The sequence below is a fragment of the Coregonus lavaretus genome (genome assembly GCF_964263955.1).
Source record: "Coregonus lavaretus genome assembly, contig: HAP1_SCAFFOLD_4452, whole genome shotgun sequence".
In the NCBI taxonomy this organism is placed as follows: Eukaryota; Metazoa; Chordata; class Actinopteri; order Salmoniformes; family Salmonidae; genus Coregonus; species Coregonus lavaretus.
Genome location: NW_028157140.1, coordinates 1 through 16,265, shown reverse-complemented (window position 1 = coordinate 16,265; position 16,265 = coordinate 1). Strand labels below are relative to the sequence as shown.

General features: G+C 42.7%; 1 protein-coding gene across 1 annotated transcript; it reads right to left on the bottom strand.

Moving 5' to 3' along the window:
- Window positions 1-11,743: 11,743 nt before the first annotated feature.
- On the bottom strand, window positions 11,744-15,418 carry LOC311125785 (TNF receptor-associated factor 5-like; the record flags this gene model as incomplete). Its single annotated transcript, XM_084199817.1, has 5 exons — window positions 11,744-12,504; window positions 12,937-13,108; window positions 13,593-13,733; window positions 14,096-14,188; window positions 15,344-15,418. Coding segments are annotated over 5 exons (1,071 nt in total), but the record flags the coding sequence as incomplete, so codon positions are not given.
- Window positions 15,419-16,265: the final 847 nt, after the last annotated feature.

The window sequence follows — 16,265 nt, the reverse complement described above, 5'->3', positions numbered from 1 at the left end:
GTAGAATAGTCTGACTGGTAAACAACATGTAGTAGAATAGTCTGACTGGTAAACAACATGTAGTAGAATAGTCTGACTGGTAAACAACATGTAGTAGAATAGTCTGACTGGTAAACAACATGTAGTAGAATAGTCTGACTGGTAAACAACATGTAGTAGAATAGTCTGACTGGTAAACAACATGTAGTAGAATAGTCTGACTGGTAAACAACATGTAGTAGAATAGTCTGACTGGTAGACAACATGTAGTAGAATAGTCTGACTGGTAAACAACATGTAGTAGAATAGTCTGACTGGTAAACAACATGTAGTAGAATAGTCTGACTGGTAAACAACATGTAGTAGAATAGTCTGACTGGTAGACAACATGTAGTAGAATAGTCTGACTGGTAAACAACATGTAGTAGAATAGTCTGACTGGTAAACAACATGTAGTAGAATAGTCTGACTGGTAAACAACATGTAGTAGAATAGTCTGACTGGTAAACAACATGTAGTAGAATAGTCTGACTGGTAAACAACATGTAGTAGAATAGTCTGACTGGTAAACAACATGTAGTAGAATAGTCTGACTGGTAAACAACATGTAGTAGAATAGTCTGACTGGTAAACAACATGTAGTAGAATAGTCTGACTGGTAAACAACATGTAGTAGAATAGTCTGACTGGTAAACAACATGTAGTAGAATAGTCTGACTGGTAAACAACATGTAGTAGAATAGTCAGACTGGTAGACAACATGTAGTAGAATAGTCTGACTGGTAGACAACATGTAGTAGAATAGTCTGACTGGTAAACAACATGTAGTAGAATAGTCAGACTGGTAGACAACATGTAGTAGAATAGTCTGACTGGTAGACAACATGTAGTAGAATAGTCTGACTGGTAAACAACATGTAGTAGAATAGTCTGACTGGTAGACAACATGTAGTAGAATAGTCTGACTGGTAAACAACATGTAGTAGAATAGTCTGACTGGTAAACAACATGAAGTAGAATAGTCTGACTGGTAGACAACATGTAGTAGAATAGTCTGACTGGTAAACAACATGTAGTAGAATAGTCTGACTGGTAAACAACATGTAGTAGAATAGTCTGACTGGTAAACAGCGTGTAGTAGAATAGTCTGACTGGTAAACAACATGTAGTAGAATAGTCTGACTGGTAGACAACATGTAGTAGAATAGTCTGACTGGTAAACAACATGTAGTAGAATAGTCTGACTGGTAAACAGCGTGTAGTAGAATAGTCTGACTGGTAAACAACATGTAGTAGAATAGTCTGACTGGTAAACAACATGTAGTAGAATAGTCTGACTGGTAAACAACATGTAGTAGAATAGTCTGACTGGTAAACAACATGTAGTAGAATAGTCTGACTGGTAAACAACATGTAGTAGAATAGTCTGACCGGTAAACAACATGTAGTAGAATAGTCTGACTGGTAAACAACATGTAGTAGAATAGTCTGACTGGTAATCAACATGTAGTAGAATAGTCTGACTGGTAAACAACATGTAGTAGAATAGTCTGACTGGTAAACAACATGTAGTAGAATAGTCTGACTGGTAGACAACATGTAGTAGAATAGTCTGACTGGTAAACAACATGTAGTAGAATAGTCTGACTGGTAAACAACATGTAGTAGAATAGTCTGACTGGTAAACAACATGTAGTAGAATAGTCTGACTGGTAAACAACATGTAGTAGAATAGTCTGACTGGTAAACAACATGTAGTAGAATAGTCTGACTGGTAAACAACATGTAGTAGAATAGTCTGACTGGTAAACAACATGTAGTAGAATAGTCTGACTGGTAGACAACATAGCTGTGTGTGTACCACACTGCCGGCCTGTGACTGCGAATCTGACTGTGGGACAGAAAAACAGCTGTAAACGGTAAAGCAAGTGAAAGAGTAATTAATGTTCGATACCTGTGAAAAGGTTCAGAAAGCCTTTTTTTCAAAACGTGAATTGATTGCCCATCTCGTTCGCTCTTACAACAAACGATTCTCACTCCCGTCTCTTACAGTACCTACAGTATCTTACAACAATATTTACCACAGAGTAGATTTAACACCACATACAGACCTGTAATCCCTGAACCTAATACAGTACTGAACCTCTGCGTACACGTTAGCTATCCGCTGTGGTGTTTGTGAACTAGTTTGATTAGTGTTGGAGAGCTCCTGATAACAGCTCGTCGTGGGCTGCTAATTGATAAAGCCTCCCCATCCTGATCTAATGGTCCTAAAGCAAAGCAGGTCGATTTAACTGATGGGGACCTATTCCATTATATAGTGCACTACTTTCGAACAGGCTCTGTGGTAAATATTGTTGTAAGATTCTGTATGTACTGTAAGAGACGGGAGTGAGAATCGTTTGTTGTAAGAGCGAACGAGATGGGAAATCAATTCACGTTTTAAAAAAAAGGTGTGGGCTTTCTGAACCTTTTCACAGGTATCGAGCGTTCCTCTTTTACTTGCTTTACCATTCATCCCTTCGCAGCTTATCCTCTGTCTGTTTCCACAATGAGCGCTAGCTACACATCCACCCCCTGTTCTAAACTTCTTCTAAAGGGTTTTGGCTGGAGAACGTAATCCCTACTACCCCTGCCCCCTCGTTGGCACGGCACAATGAAATCTACCCATCAATAACACTATGTTCAGAGAATACACACTGCCTGGCGACTTCCCTTAAATAATCCCTTAAGTATAGCCTGTGAAGGAAGATCAAAATAAATGAATGAATGACAAAACTAAAGCTTATGACAAACTGGGCTTTCTATATACTTGAGCAGCTACAATTTAAGGTATTAGTTTCACAATTCAATTGTATCCAAATGGTCCTGATTTGGGTCTCAGTCCTGTTGAATAGAAGAGCTGAGACTGAGCCAGGCAGTCTAATAGTAGAAGCTCTTAGTCTTAACTCACAGGCTTCAGCTACAGGCTTCAGTTACAGGAACAGCTACAGGCTTCAGCTACAGGCTTCAACCACAGGCTTCAGCTACAGGATACAGCTACAGGCACAGCTACAGGCTTCAACTACAGGCTACAGCTACAGGCTTCAACTACAGGCTACAGCTACAGGCTTCAGCCACAGGCTTCAGCTACAGGCTACAGCTACAGGCTTCAACTACATGTTACAGATACAGGCACAGCTACAGGTTACAGATACAGGCTTCAGCTACAGGATTCAGATACAGGCTTCAGCTACAGGTTACAGCTACAGGCTTCAGCTACAGGTTACATATACAGGCTTCAGCTACAGGTTACAGCTACAGGCTTCAGCTACAGGTTACATATACAGGCTTCAGCTACAGGCTACAGCTATGGCTACAGCTACAGGCTACAGCTACAGGCTACAGATACAGGCTTCAGCTACAGGCTACAGCTACAGTCTTCAGCTACAGGATTCAGATACAGGCTTCAGCTACAGGTTACAGATACAGGCTACAGCTACAGGCTTCAGCTATGGCTACAGCTACAGGTTACAGATACAGGCTTCAGCTACAGGCTACAGATACAGGCTACAGCTACAGGTTACAGATACAGGCTTCAGCTACAGGATTCAGATACAGGCTTCAGCTACAGGTTACAGCTACAGGCTTCAGCTACAGGTTACATATACAGGCTTCAGCTACAGGTTACAGCTACAGGCTTCAGCTACAGGCTACAGCTACAGGCTACAGCTATGGCTACAGCTACAGGATTCAGCTACAGGCTGCAGCTACAGGCTACAGATACAGGCTTCAGCTACAGGCTACAGCTACAGTCTTCAGCTACAGGCTACAGCTACAGGCTTCAGCTATGGCTACAGCTACAGGTTACAGATACAGGCTTCAGCTACAGGCTACAGATACAGGCTACAGCTACAGGTTACAGATACAGGCTTCAGCTACAGGATTCAGATACAGGCTTCAGCTACAGGTTACAGCTACAGGCTTCAGCTACAGGTTACATATACAGGCTTCAGCTACAGGTTACAGATACAGGCTTCAGCTACAGGTTACATATACAGGCTTCAGCTACAGGTTACATATACAGGCTTCAGCTACAGGCTGCAGCTACAGGCTACAGATACAGGCTTCAGCTACAGGCTACAGCTACAGTCTTCAGCTACAGGATTCAGATACAGGCTTCAGCTACAGGTTACAGATACAGGCTACAGCTACAGGTTACAGATACAGGCTTCAGCTACAGGTTACAGATACAGGCTTCAGCTACAGGTTATAGATACAGGCTTCAGCTACAGGTTACAGATACAGGCTTCAGCTATGGCTACAGCTACAGGTTACAGATACAGGCTTCAGCTACAGGATTCAGATACAGGCTTCAGCTACAGGTTACAGCTACAGGCTTCAGCTACAGGTTACATATACAGGCTTCAGCTACAGGCTACAGCTACAGGATTCAGATACAGGCTTCAGCTACAGGTTACAGATACAGGCTTCAGCTACAGGTTACAGATACAGGCTTCAGCTACAGGCTACAGATACAGGCTACAGCTACAGGTTACAGATACAGGCTTCAGCTACAGGTTACAGATACAGGCTTCAGCTACAGGTTACAGATACAGGCTTCAGCTACAGGTTACAGCTACAGGCTACAGCTACAGGTTACAGATACAGGCTTCAGCTACAGGTTACAGATACAGGCTACAGCTACAGGCTACACTCAGGGCAGACAAAATACCACCGCTGCGAAAATGCACTTCTCAAAATATATAGCTTCGTTATAAAATATATACAAGGTAAGGTGTAGAAAGGTGAAGCAAATCTATACAGGCGTCTGGTTTACATAAAACAAATGTTTGCTCAAGGCAAGAAGAATGTTATTTTCCTCACTGTGTATTTGATTGAATAGTGCCCTAAATCAACTGTGAGGGTGTTTTTCTCTTCCATAAAAACAGAATAACTGTGTTTTTATCCCTCAGTAGTTAAAACGGTTTTCCTTTAGCAGAGGGATTTCTTACTGTTTGTTTTGACAACATATTGCAGCTTGGTCACTATTCACTCCAGCTGCTTCATTTTTAAAAGGCTCCTGAAAGGCCCAGTCTTCTTCATAACACGCAGGCGATTGTGTAAATCCCTAAATCTGACACATTTGAGCATCAATGATTCATCTGGCAGATCATTTATTTAGAACGTATCAAATCTCTATTTAAGTTTAAAAAGAAAAAATGTGCTCAAATCCTGTCTGGGCACCTGGCATCAGCATCTGTAGCAGCGTCCTAAGGTTCTGGGTTAATTGCTGGGAAGCCATGGAGGCTGAAAAGCTGAAGCCCCATTGGTCAACCCAGCAGAGGCTCAGGCCCTGATTCGTTAGCCCAGGCCAGAGGTTGGTCAGTTGGTTAGTGCTTTCTTTAATCTGTTCTGATCATCAAGGCTCTAACGCCCATGATCCTTGTTGTGTTGTGATCAAGGCTCCAACGCCCATGATCCTTGTTGTGTTGTGATCAAGGCTCCAACGCCCATGATCCTTGTTGTGTTGTGATCAAGGCTCCAACGCCCATGATCCTTGTTATGTTGTGATCAAGGCTCCAACGCCCATGATCCTTGTTGTGTTGTGATCAAGGCTCCAACGCCCATGATCCTTGTTGTGTTGTGATCAAGGCTCCAACGCCCATGATCCTTGTTGTGTTGTTGGTGTGTTCAAGGCTCTAACGCCCATGATCCTTTGCTCGGCTACCTGCTCTCCATCCAGGGGTGCTGCACTGAGGATGTCCCTGTACATTTTCTTTATTTATTTTAGCAGACGCTCTTCTGCAGAACGACTAACAGTAGCGAGTGCATACATCATCATACTTTTTCGTACTGGTCCGCCTGTGGGAATCGAACACACAACCCTGCCGTTGCAAGCGCCATGCTCTACCAACTGAGCCACACGGGACTACCTGTAACTCTCAATGTGTGTGTGTGTATATATATATATATATATGGGGGTGTTAAGAAAGGCAGAAGAGACATTTCCATAATAATAAAGTATCTATTATATTCTGCTTTGCTCTGGTCTCATCCTTCGCATCTATGGACGGAGTGTTAAAGCTGATGATATACTGCAGGGTGGGGTATGAGACACTAGGAGCAACGATGTGGCAATGAGCTACGAAGCGTAGATCAATTCAAAACGTAATGTCCCCATTTATTTACTTATCTCCTTTAGCTTGTTATTGCCTGTTGACTGCCACATCTGTACTGAAATTCATCGGCTAACAAACAAGCAACAATCAGGGGTTAACCCTGCCCTAGTGCAGAAAAAGATTAGATTTAGCAAACTCTTAACTTCATAATCATAAGCTAGAAATATGTGAATGGTAGTAAACTACTGTAGCTAGATTAGAGCTAGTTACACATACAAAAAAAAAGATCTAAAAAGAAAAAAGAAATATAAATGGCTATAGTTAGCTAACAATCTATGTGGCTAGCTAGCTAGCTAATTCAGCCAGTTGGTCCCATTGACTATACATGGGCTTCGATTAGCATGCTCCCCAGAGTGGATATTTTTGTCAGTTACAGTGAGGGAAAAAAGAATTTGATCCCCTGCTGATTTTGTACGTTTGCCCACTGACAAAGACATGATCCGTCTATAATTGTAATGGTAGGTTTATTTGAACAGTGAGAGACAGAATAACAACAAAAATATCCAGAATAACGCATGTGAAAAATGTTATAAATTGATTTTCATTTTAATGAGGGAAATAAGTATTTGACCCCTCTGCAAAACATGACTTAGTACTTGGTGGCAAAACCCTTGTTGGCAATCACAGAGGTCAGATGTTTCTTGTAGTTGGCCACCAGGTTTGCACACATCTCAGGAGGGATTTTGTCCCACTCCTCTTTGCAGATCTTCTCCAAGTCATTAAGGTTTCGAGGCTGACGTTTGGCAACTCGAACCTTCAGCTCCCTCCACAGATTTTCTATGGGATTAAGGTCTGGAGACTGGCTAGGTTGCGCCGGTAATATGGGTCAGATCTTTTGACGTGTTGGGCTAGAAGCAAGCTTTTTTCGCTGTAGTAATAATGGTGCAACCATGACGCCAACAAATCTTCACTTGCTTGTTTTTCTAGGGCACTCGGAAACAACGGTGCAGTGAAACCTTATCATTACAACAATTATTATCTGGGCGATGTTTTTAAAAAAATCTGTCGCACATTGCTCCCAAAATACAACTGTTGGTAGCACAGCAAAATATTTGGGCGCACTTTAGAGCCCTGGTCGTGATTCCAGTTGGTGGTGATCGTCAGTTACATGGAGTCCCTGCCTTCATTTCTATGTCAGCCTTCCATTCCAATCAGAGAGCCATAATGATGTGTTATAAATAGTCTCTTGAACTCATGTCATGGCAGTATGAAAATGTATGCACTCACTAACTGTAAGTCGCTCTGGATAAGAGCGTCTGCTAAATGACTAAAATGTAAATGTAAATGTAGGCCACTCCAGGACCTTAATGTGCTTCTTCTTGAGCCACACCTTTGTTGCCTTGGCCGTGTGTTTTGGGTCATTGTCATGCTGGAATACCCATCCACAACCCATTTGCAATGCCCTGGCTGAGGGAAGGAGGTTCTCACCCAAGATTTGACGGTACATGGCCCCGTCCATTGTCCCTTTGATGCGGTGAAGTTGTCCTGTCCCCTTAGCAGAAAAAAAACCCCAAAGCATAATGTTTCCACCTCCAGGTTTGAGACGGTGGGGATGGTGTTCTTGGGGTCATAGGCAGCATTCCTCCTCCTCCAAACTTGGTGAGTTGAGTTGATGCCAAAGAGCTCCATTTTGGTCTCATCTGACCACAACACTTTCACCCAGTTCTCCTCTGAATCATTCAGATGTTCATTGGCAAACTTCAGATGGGCATGTATATGTGCTTTCTTGAGCAGGGGGACCTTGCGGGCGCTGCAGGATTTCAGTCCTTCACGGCGTAGTGTGTTACCAATTGTTTGCTTGGTGACTATGGTCCCAGCTGCCTTGAGATCATTGACAAGATCCTCCCGTGTAGTTCTGGGCTGATTCCTCACCGTTCTCATGATCATTGCAATTCCACGAGGTGAGATCTTGCATGGAGCCCCAGGCAGAGGGAGATTGACAGTTCTTTTGTGTTTCTTCCATTTGCGAATAATCGCACCAACTGTTGTCACCTTCTCACCAAGCTGCTTGGCGATGGTCTTGTAGCCCATTCCAGCCTTGTGTAGGTCTACAATCTTGTCCCTGACATCCTTGGAGAGCTCTTTGGTCTTGGCCATGGTGGAGAGTTTGTAATCTGATTGATTGCTTGCTTCTGTGGACAGGTGTCTTTTATACAGTTAACAAACTGAGATTAGGAGCACTCCCTTTAAGAGTGTGCTCCTAATCTCAGCTCGTTACCTGTATAAAAGACACCTGGGAGCCAGAAATCTTTCTGATTGAGAGGGGGTCAAATACTTATTTCCCTCATTAAAATGCAAATCAATTTATATCATTTTTGACATGCGTTTTTCTGAATTTTTATGTTGTTATTCTGTCTCGCACTGTTTAAATAAACCTACCATTAAAATTATAGACTGATCAGGTCTTTGTCAGTGGGCAAACGTACATAATCAGCAGGGGATCAAATACCTTTTTCCCTCCCTGTATACAGTACCAGTCAAAAGTTTGGACACACCTACTCCTTCCAGGGTTTTTCCTTATTTTTACTATTTTCTACATTGTAGAATAATAGTGAAGATGTCAAAACTACATATGGAAAAAAGTGTTAAACAAATCAAAATATATGTTATATTTGAGATTCTTCAAAGTAGCCACCCTTTGCCTTGATGACAGCTTTGCACACTCTTGGCATTCTCTCAACCAGCTTCATGAGGTAGTCACCTGGAATGCATTTCAATTAACAAGTGTGGCTTGTTAATTTGTGGAATTACTTTCCTTCTTTAATGCGTTTGAGCCAATCAGTTGTGTTGTGACAAGGTAGGGGTGTTATACAGAAGATAGCCCTATTTGGTAAAAGACCAAGTCCATATTATGACAAGAACAGCTCAAATAAGCAAAGATAAATGACAGTCCATCATTACTTTAAGACATGAAGGTCAGTCAATACGGAACATTTCAATAACTTTTAAAGTTTCTTCAAGTGCAGTCGCAAAAACCATTAAGCGCTATGATGAAGCTGGCTCTCATGAGGACCGCCACAGGAAAGGAAGACCCAGAGTTATCTCTGCTGCAGAGGATAAGTTCATTAGAGTTAACTGCACCTCAAATTGCAGCCCAAATAAATGCTTCATAGTGTCCAAGTAACAGACACATCTCAACATCAACTGTTCAGAGGAGACTGTGTGAATCAGGCCTTCATGGTCAAATTGCTGCTAAAGGACACCAATAATAAGAAGAGACCTGCTTGGGCCAAGTAACAAGAGCAATGGACATTAGACCGGTGGAAATCTGTCCTTTGGTCTGATGAGTCCAAATTGGAGATTTTTGGTTCCAACTGCTGTGTCTTTGTGAGACGCAGCGTAGGTGAACGGATGATCTCTGCATGTGTGGTTCCCACCATGAAGCATGGAGGAGGAGGTGTGATGGTGTGGGGGTGCTTTGCTGGTGACACTGTCTGTGATTTATTTAGAATTCAAGGCACACTTAACCAGCATGGCTACCACAGCATTCTACAGCGATACGCCATCCCATCTGGTTTGCGCTTAGTGGGACTATGATTTGTTTTTCAACAGGACAATGACCCAAAACACACCTCCAGGCTGTGTAAGGGCTATTTGACCAATGAGGAGAGTGATGGAGTGCTGCTTCAGATGACCTGGCCTCCACATTCACCCGACCTCAACCCAAATGAGATGGTTTGGGATGAGTTGGACCGCAGAGTGAAGGAAAAGCAGCCAACAAGCGCTCAGCATATGTGGGAACTCCTTCAAGACTGTTGGAAAGCATTCCTCATGAAGCTGGTTGAGAGAATGCCAAGAGTGTGCAAAGCTGTCATCAAGGCAAAGGGTGGCTACTTTGAAGAATCTAAAATCTAAAATATATTTTGATTTGTTTAACACTTTTTTTCTTCATTTCATAGTTTCGATGTCTTCACCATTATTCTACAATGTAGAAAATAGTACAAATAAAGAAAAACCCTTGAATGAGTAGGTGTCCAAACTTTTGACTTATACTGTACTTGTTGATTCTTGAAGAATATAACATATAAATGCCATGACCTTAGTTAAACTGTCATCCCCCAATCAGAACCCAAAATACAAGCTTATATTTTGGGTTCTGATTGGGTACGACAGTTTAACTATAAGCTCATGGCATTGATAAGTTATATTCTTCAAGAATCAACAGGTATATACCACTTATATACCACTTATATCATTCAAAATTGGATGTGGCAACTGCAGATTGCCCCTTTTTAAGTTTTCATTAGGTATATGTTGATAGTTTAACAATTGTTCCATTAAACCACAAGATCTGTGTGCCATGTCTGTGTACTTTTTGCTAAACATTTACTTTGACTTCCAGCATCTGCTCAAAGTTACTGGATGTGTCTGTCATAATTTTTTTATCCAAATGTTCCAATCTGCTGTGCTAAACTTTCTTTAAGAGATGTAAGGGGTTTACATACATGTATATATTTGCTTTCATGTTTCTGTAAAGTAGAACCACGTGTTTCTGTAGAGTCAGACAGAATGACAAGGCTGCGCAAAGAAAGTGTCATTTTGACAAGACTATGGTCGAAACGTGTCAGCTATTTGAATAAACTAGCACCATGGATTCATAAATATGGTTGTTGTGGTCCATTCATGTGTGTTGTTAATCTTCCCTTATTTATAAGGCTTAGGCCGTGATTCCATAATGGAGCAGTGCACTAGACAGACAGCAATGCATCTTTTAAAGGCAATTTATTTAGCATAGATCACATTCATTTTCTTTCGCTTAGTGCGCTGCTCTATAACGTGCCTCGGATTGAATCCCAGCCTTGGTATTTCAGTATTTACCCAGAAAAGCACCCCATTCCCATAGAAATGTATAATAGAGCTGCATACCTGTATCTGAGGTATCCTTTATTATGCATTGGCATCCCATAATGTTTTACATGAAAGCTCACATAATGTTTCTTTACCGTTAACACACACATTCATAAGAGTAAGGACCCACACACACTGTCATTGTGGAGGTTCATGTCCATCCTACAGTGGTTTCAGATACAGTACGTAGGAAAATGTTACTAAAGATTGTTCCCCACACAAAAATCTCTATCAAACGCATAGTAGGACAAATTCATGGTATCTCACAACCACAGTCTACATATTTACTGACTGGATATGAGATGTGATGCACATAAGTGTTGTTATGCATGTAACCACAAAATGTAAGGAAAAACACATGAAACAATTCATTAATCAATTGAAGGAAAAAAGCATGAAACAATTCACTCATCAATGGTAACACTTTATAATAACTTACATGAATAAGCATTATATTTTTTAAACGTTTATAACATTTCAAAATAATGTATACGAATTTATATAAACCTTCAACATGTACTGTCTATTGGCTTATTCAGTAAAGGTATTATAAAGTGTATTCAACAGCTGTCCATTAAAATCCCTGAGATGTCATGAATTAACAATTAATAGATTGCATGCTCTCTGATTGTAGGACTTTAACCCCAAAATATAATTCAATATAATATATGTGGGGAGCATTAACACTTGAATCCTCAGTGAACACATACAAGCAGTCTGCAGACAAGGCTAAAGCAATTCACTGCAATATCTGTATTGCTTTATCATTTAAGTATCTGGGGGAAAATGCATGGACTTGCTGACACTGTATCTGTTTGCTTACTTTGCTAAATTTGGAGTACAGCTGAGGCATTGGCCTGCACTGAGCTTTGTAGCATTAGCTAACTGTTTTTGAAATTATCTCCAACCAGTTCTTTAAGGCCCTTCTACAAGTCCTCCAAACCGCTTGTGTCCACCTTGACCTTAACAAAGAGTGTATCGTCTCTCACGTAGATGGCATTCTTGGGCGTCTCCAGCTGGGCATGCGAGGCAAAGCACTGGAAACCAGAGGCCACGTTGGTGGTTGCAGTGGCCAAGCCGGGCCGGTGGAAACTAGTGTTTTCTGGGTCGGGTTTGAAACTCATAGTCAGGTGGTTGTTGGTGCCACTCTGGTCCAGCACTGACAATGACACAGGTTGTCTGAAGGGCCAGGGCAGGAGGGGGTCGAAGTCACCCCTCATGAGGACCACGTAGAGAGACAGGTGGGTCTCCCGGCCGGCCCCGTCGCCGTTCAGGTAGGCCCTGGCGGCCATTTTGTAGCCACTGCGGCTCGTGTGGAAGGGTGCGCTGCTCAGGCACGGTCCCTGGCCTCGAGCCCCGGCCTCCTTCCTCTTGCGGTAGTCGCGGAGCTTCCAGATGAGCTTGCCGTCGTACGAGGTGGACTCGAGCTCTCTGAAGTGCTCCTCGTTGGACTCCAGCTGCGCTGTGTGGATGCTGAGGAGGCGCGAGTGGCGTAAGTAGGTCTCCTTCAACTCCCCTGGGGGGAAAGATGGCCGATGGAATTTTTTATACTTTAATTAATCCACGAGTGATTTTAATAAATGTCAGTACAATATTAATGATTTGCTCATAATCGCTTAAAAGCCTTAGAGACTTAAGATCATTGGCCTAACACAGTCTTGAGTCTTTCCATAATCTGTTACAAGCCTTGGAGACTTTAGCTTATTGCCCTAAAAGTATTGCGTCTTTCCAGTAACCCGGGAATGGTAACCACTGAGTTACTTGAATTGTGTGGAATATGCTGCCAAAGACAGAGGCAGTTTTACCATAATTCAAATAACCCAGTGGCAGTTACATTTCCCAAGACCCACTTTTCACACGTCATGGGCTTACTGTCTGTGGAAACAATAATAATGATCTCTAATCCACCTTTAGTTCACCCAGACCATTAAGGACCCCCTCCACTCACCCAGGTGGTCTTTGAGCCCCTCTGTGACGGACACCTGCTGTCTGAGGGCGTCCAGGGACGCTCTGATTTGGCCCAGTTCCTCCCGGGCCACACCAGGGCCAAACACACTGGATAGCTCCTCAAGCTGGAGCTGGACGCTGGAGATGTGGTCCCTCTGCTCCTCCAAAGACCTCTGGACAGGGACGTCCAGAACACGGTAACAATTTATTTGCAGTACTGCTATTTACCTGGGTAGTGTTAATAATCCTTAGCCTCCAAACAGAATGTTTTAACTTTTTGAAACGTTTTCTGTTGCATGCCCTAATAAACACAATCCAGGTAGTCTCTCCTCTTATGAGAATCCCAAAGTTTTGATTCCTATGACCAATGGATTCTATTAAGTGCAGTGTTGTGTGAATGAATGATTCCTGCTTTGATTCCATATACAGTAACAGCAGCGTTTCTTACCTGTACAGCAGACAGAGTGCATTGGTACCATTCATATTTTCATATTTTATTGAACAGAGAGAAGATGTCAGTGGGGAAAGATGGAAATAGGTTGTGTCAAAGGCAGTAGGCCAGATTCAAACCTATACCTACACTGTAGACATGCTGGATGCTGACCAGCCAGGCCTCTGGGTGTTGTATTGGTTCCATAATACAGCACTGCTTCTTACCTGTACTGCAGACAGGGTGTTGTCACAACGGCTGACCTGCTGGGCCAGCGGGCGGACCTCCTTCTCCAGACCGCTGACCTGGCGGCTCCTCTCCTGGAGCTCTTTGTGCCTCAGCAGCACCTCCTGCTGGAGGATTTCCATCTGGTGGGTCAGAGGAATGGTCAAAGTTCAACCGCTGCCACCGCACTGGCTCTAGGTACAATTTTCCCTTTAGCACACTGATCTAGGCACTATAAGGGCCGACTTCTAACTTGAGATGTGTGCAGGAAAGTCATATTTTGCGCAAGTCTCCAAAGGAAAGGACAAAAGTGTGTGTTCCGTGTGTAAATCTCAAGTTAGGATTTGGCCCTTTTGAATGTTTTGTGACCATGCATTGTCCTTATGATGACCGTTATTAACTTGCTCCTTCAAAACAGCACCACCTAAACATTTCCTACGCTTTCTTCATTCTGAATGCACCCTGGTCCATAAACAGAAAGGTTCTGGGTAGGGATTGGTCCTACCTGCGTCTCCAGCTTGGTGTTGCTCCCCAGAACCAGGAGGATGTGGTAATTGAGAGCGTTTTCTTCGTGAACTTGAACTTGGGCTCTCTTCTCCTGTCCACACAGAGAGAAATAACAATTCGGTACTACCATCATCTATTGCCATACAACTGCCTATCATGTCTAGACATGTTTAAGAATGACATGCCAAACAATTACATACAAATTATAACACTCATTATACATACTGTATTGACATTAACTTGTCACGATGGGTAAGGCTGTTGTTGAACCAAGACAACTTCATATATGTGTCTTTTGGTTGTAATGTATAGGACTAGTTCATATAAACACCCATTACTATTACTGAGCAAAAATATAAACGCAACATTAGTTGGTTTCATGAGCTGAAATAAAAGATCCCAGAAATGTTCCATATGCACAAAAAGCTTAATTCTCTCAAACCTCAGACCACGTGTAACCACGCCAGCCCAGGACCTCCACATCTGTATTCTTTACCTGCGGGATCGTCTGAGACCAGCCACCCGGACAGCTGATGGAACTGAGCTTTTGTGGGGATAAACTCATTCTGATTGGCTGGGCCTGGCTCCAAAGTACGTGGGCCTATGCCCTCCCATGCCCACCCATGACTGCTCCCCTGCCCAGTCATGTGAAATCCATAGATTAGGGCCTAATTTATTCATTTCAATTGATTGATTTCCTTATATGAACTGTAACTCAGTAAAATCATTGAAATTGTTGGATGTTGCGTTTATATTTTTGTTCGGTATAGATATGAAAACAATGTCATTCTGACACTTTCATAGAGACATTCTTGAGACCGTATAGACAGTTCTTATTGTAGTGAATTGTTAGAAGGCCATTGTTTTATCACGACACAACATCTGTGTCAGCCACTACCATCCAAGAGGGTCGAATAAGGACTTTGACTCATTGACTCATTGTGGTCCTCTGTAGCTCAGCTGGTAGAGCACGGCGCTTGTAACGCCAAGGTAGTGGGTTCGATCCCCGGGACCACCCATACACAAAAATGTATGCACGCATGACTGTAAGTCGCTTTGGATAAAAGCGTCTGCTAAATGGAATATTATTATTATTATTATATTATTATTGAGATAATGCAATCATTGCGACTTTGTGGAGCTTCCAGCCCAAACGATAAATTGAGAATGTCCGACTACAATTAGATTTCCTTTGGCGTAGAATTGGATTCCAAAGCACAGAGAATAGGAGAATATATCCACCAACCCGGACAGAGCAGCCATATTTCTTATAAACACAGTCCGTCTGCACCTCAGGGCACTGGTCAGCATGGTCTTCAAGCTGTGTGATAGAGAGAGAGTACATTAAAAGCAAAGAGGTGTTAGTCAGAGATGGAAAGTGAGGGGGAGGGTATAAAAAGGTGAAAAAGAGAGAGGGGAGAATGGAGACGAGAAGTCAGAAGGAGAAGGATACATGAGAGAGAAGGGTGATTGGGTGAGAGGTAGAAGCAGGAACCAAATCAGTTCTACACACGCATACAGTTTTACAAACTGCTGTAACGTGTATTATATACCGAGTGGACAAAACATTAGGAACACCTTTCTAATATTGAGTTGCACCCCCTTTTGCCCTCAGAACAGCCTCAAATTGTCGGGGCATGGACTCTACATGGTGTTGAACGCGTTCCACAGGGATGCTGGCCCATGTTGACTCCAATGCTTCCCACAGTTAGGCTCCTGAGTGGCGCAGCGGTCTAAGGCACTGCATCTTAGTGCTTGAGGCGTCACTACAGACCCCCTGGTTCGATTCCAGGCTGTATCACAACCGGCCGTGATTGGGAGTCCCATAGGGCGGGGCACAATTGGCCCAGCGTCGTCCGGGTTTGGCCGGTGTAGGCCGTCATTGTAAATAAGAATTTGTTCTTAACTGACTTGCCTAGTTAAATAAAGGTTAAATAAAAAAATAAAATAAAAACAGTTGTGTCAAGTTGGCTGGATATCCTTTGGGTGGTGGACCATTCTTGATACACACAAACTGTTGAGCGTGAAAAACCCAGCAGCATTGCAGTTCTTGACACACTCAAACCGTTGCGCCTGACACCTACTACCATACCCTGTTCAAAGACACTTAAATCTTTTGTCTTGCCCATTCACCCTCTGAATGGCACACATACACAATCCATGTCTTA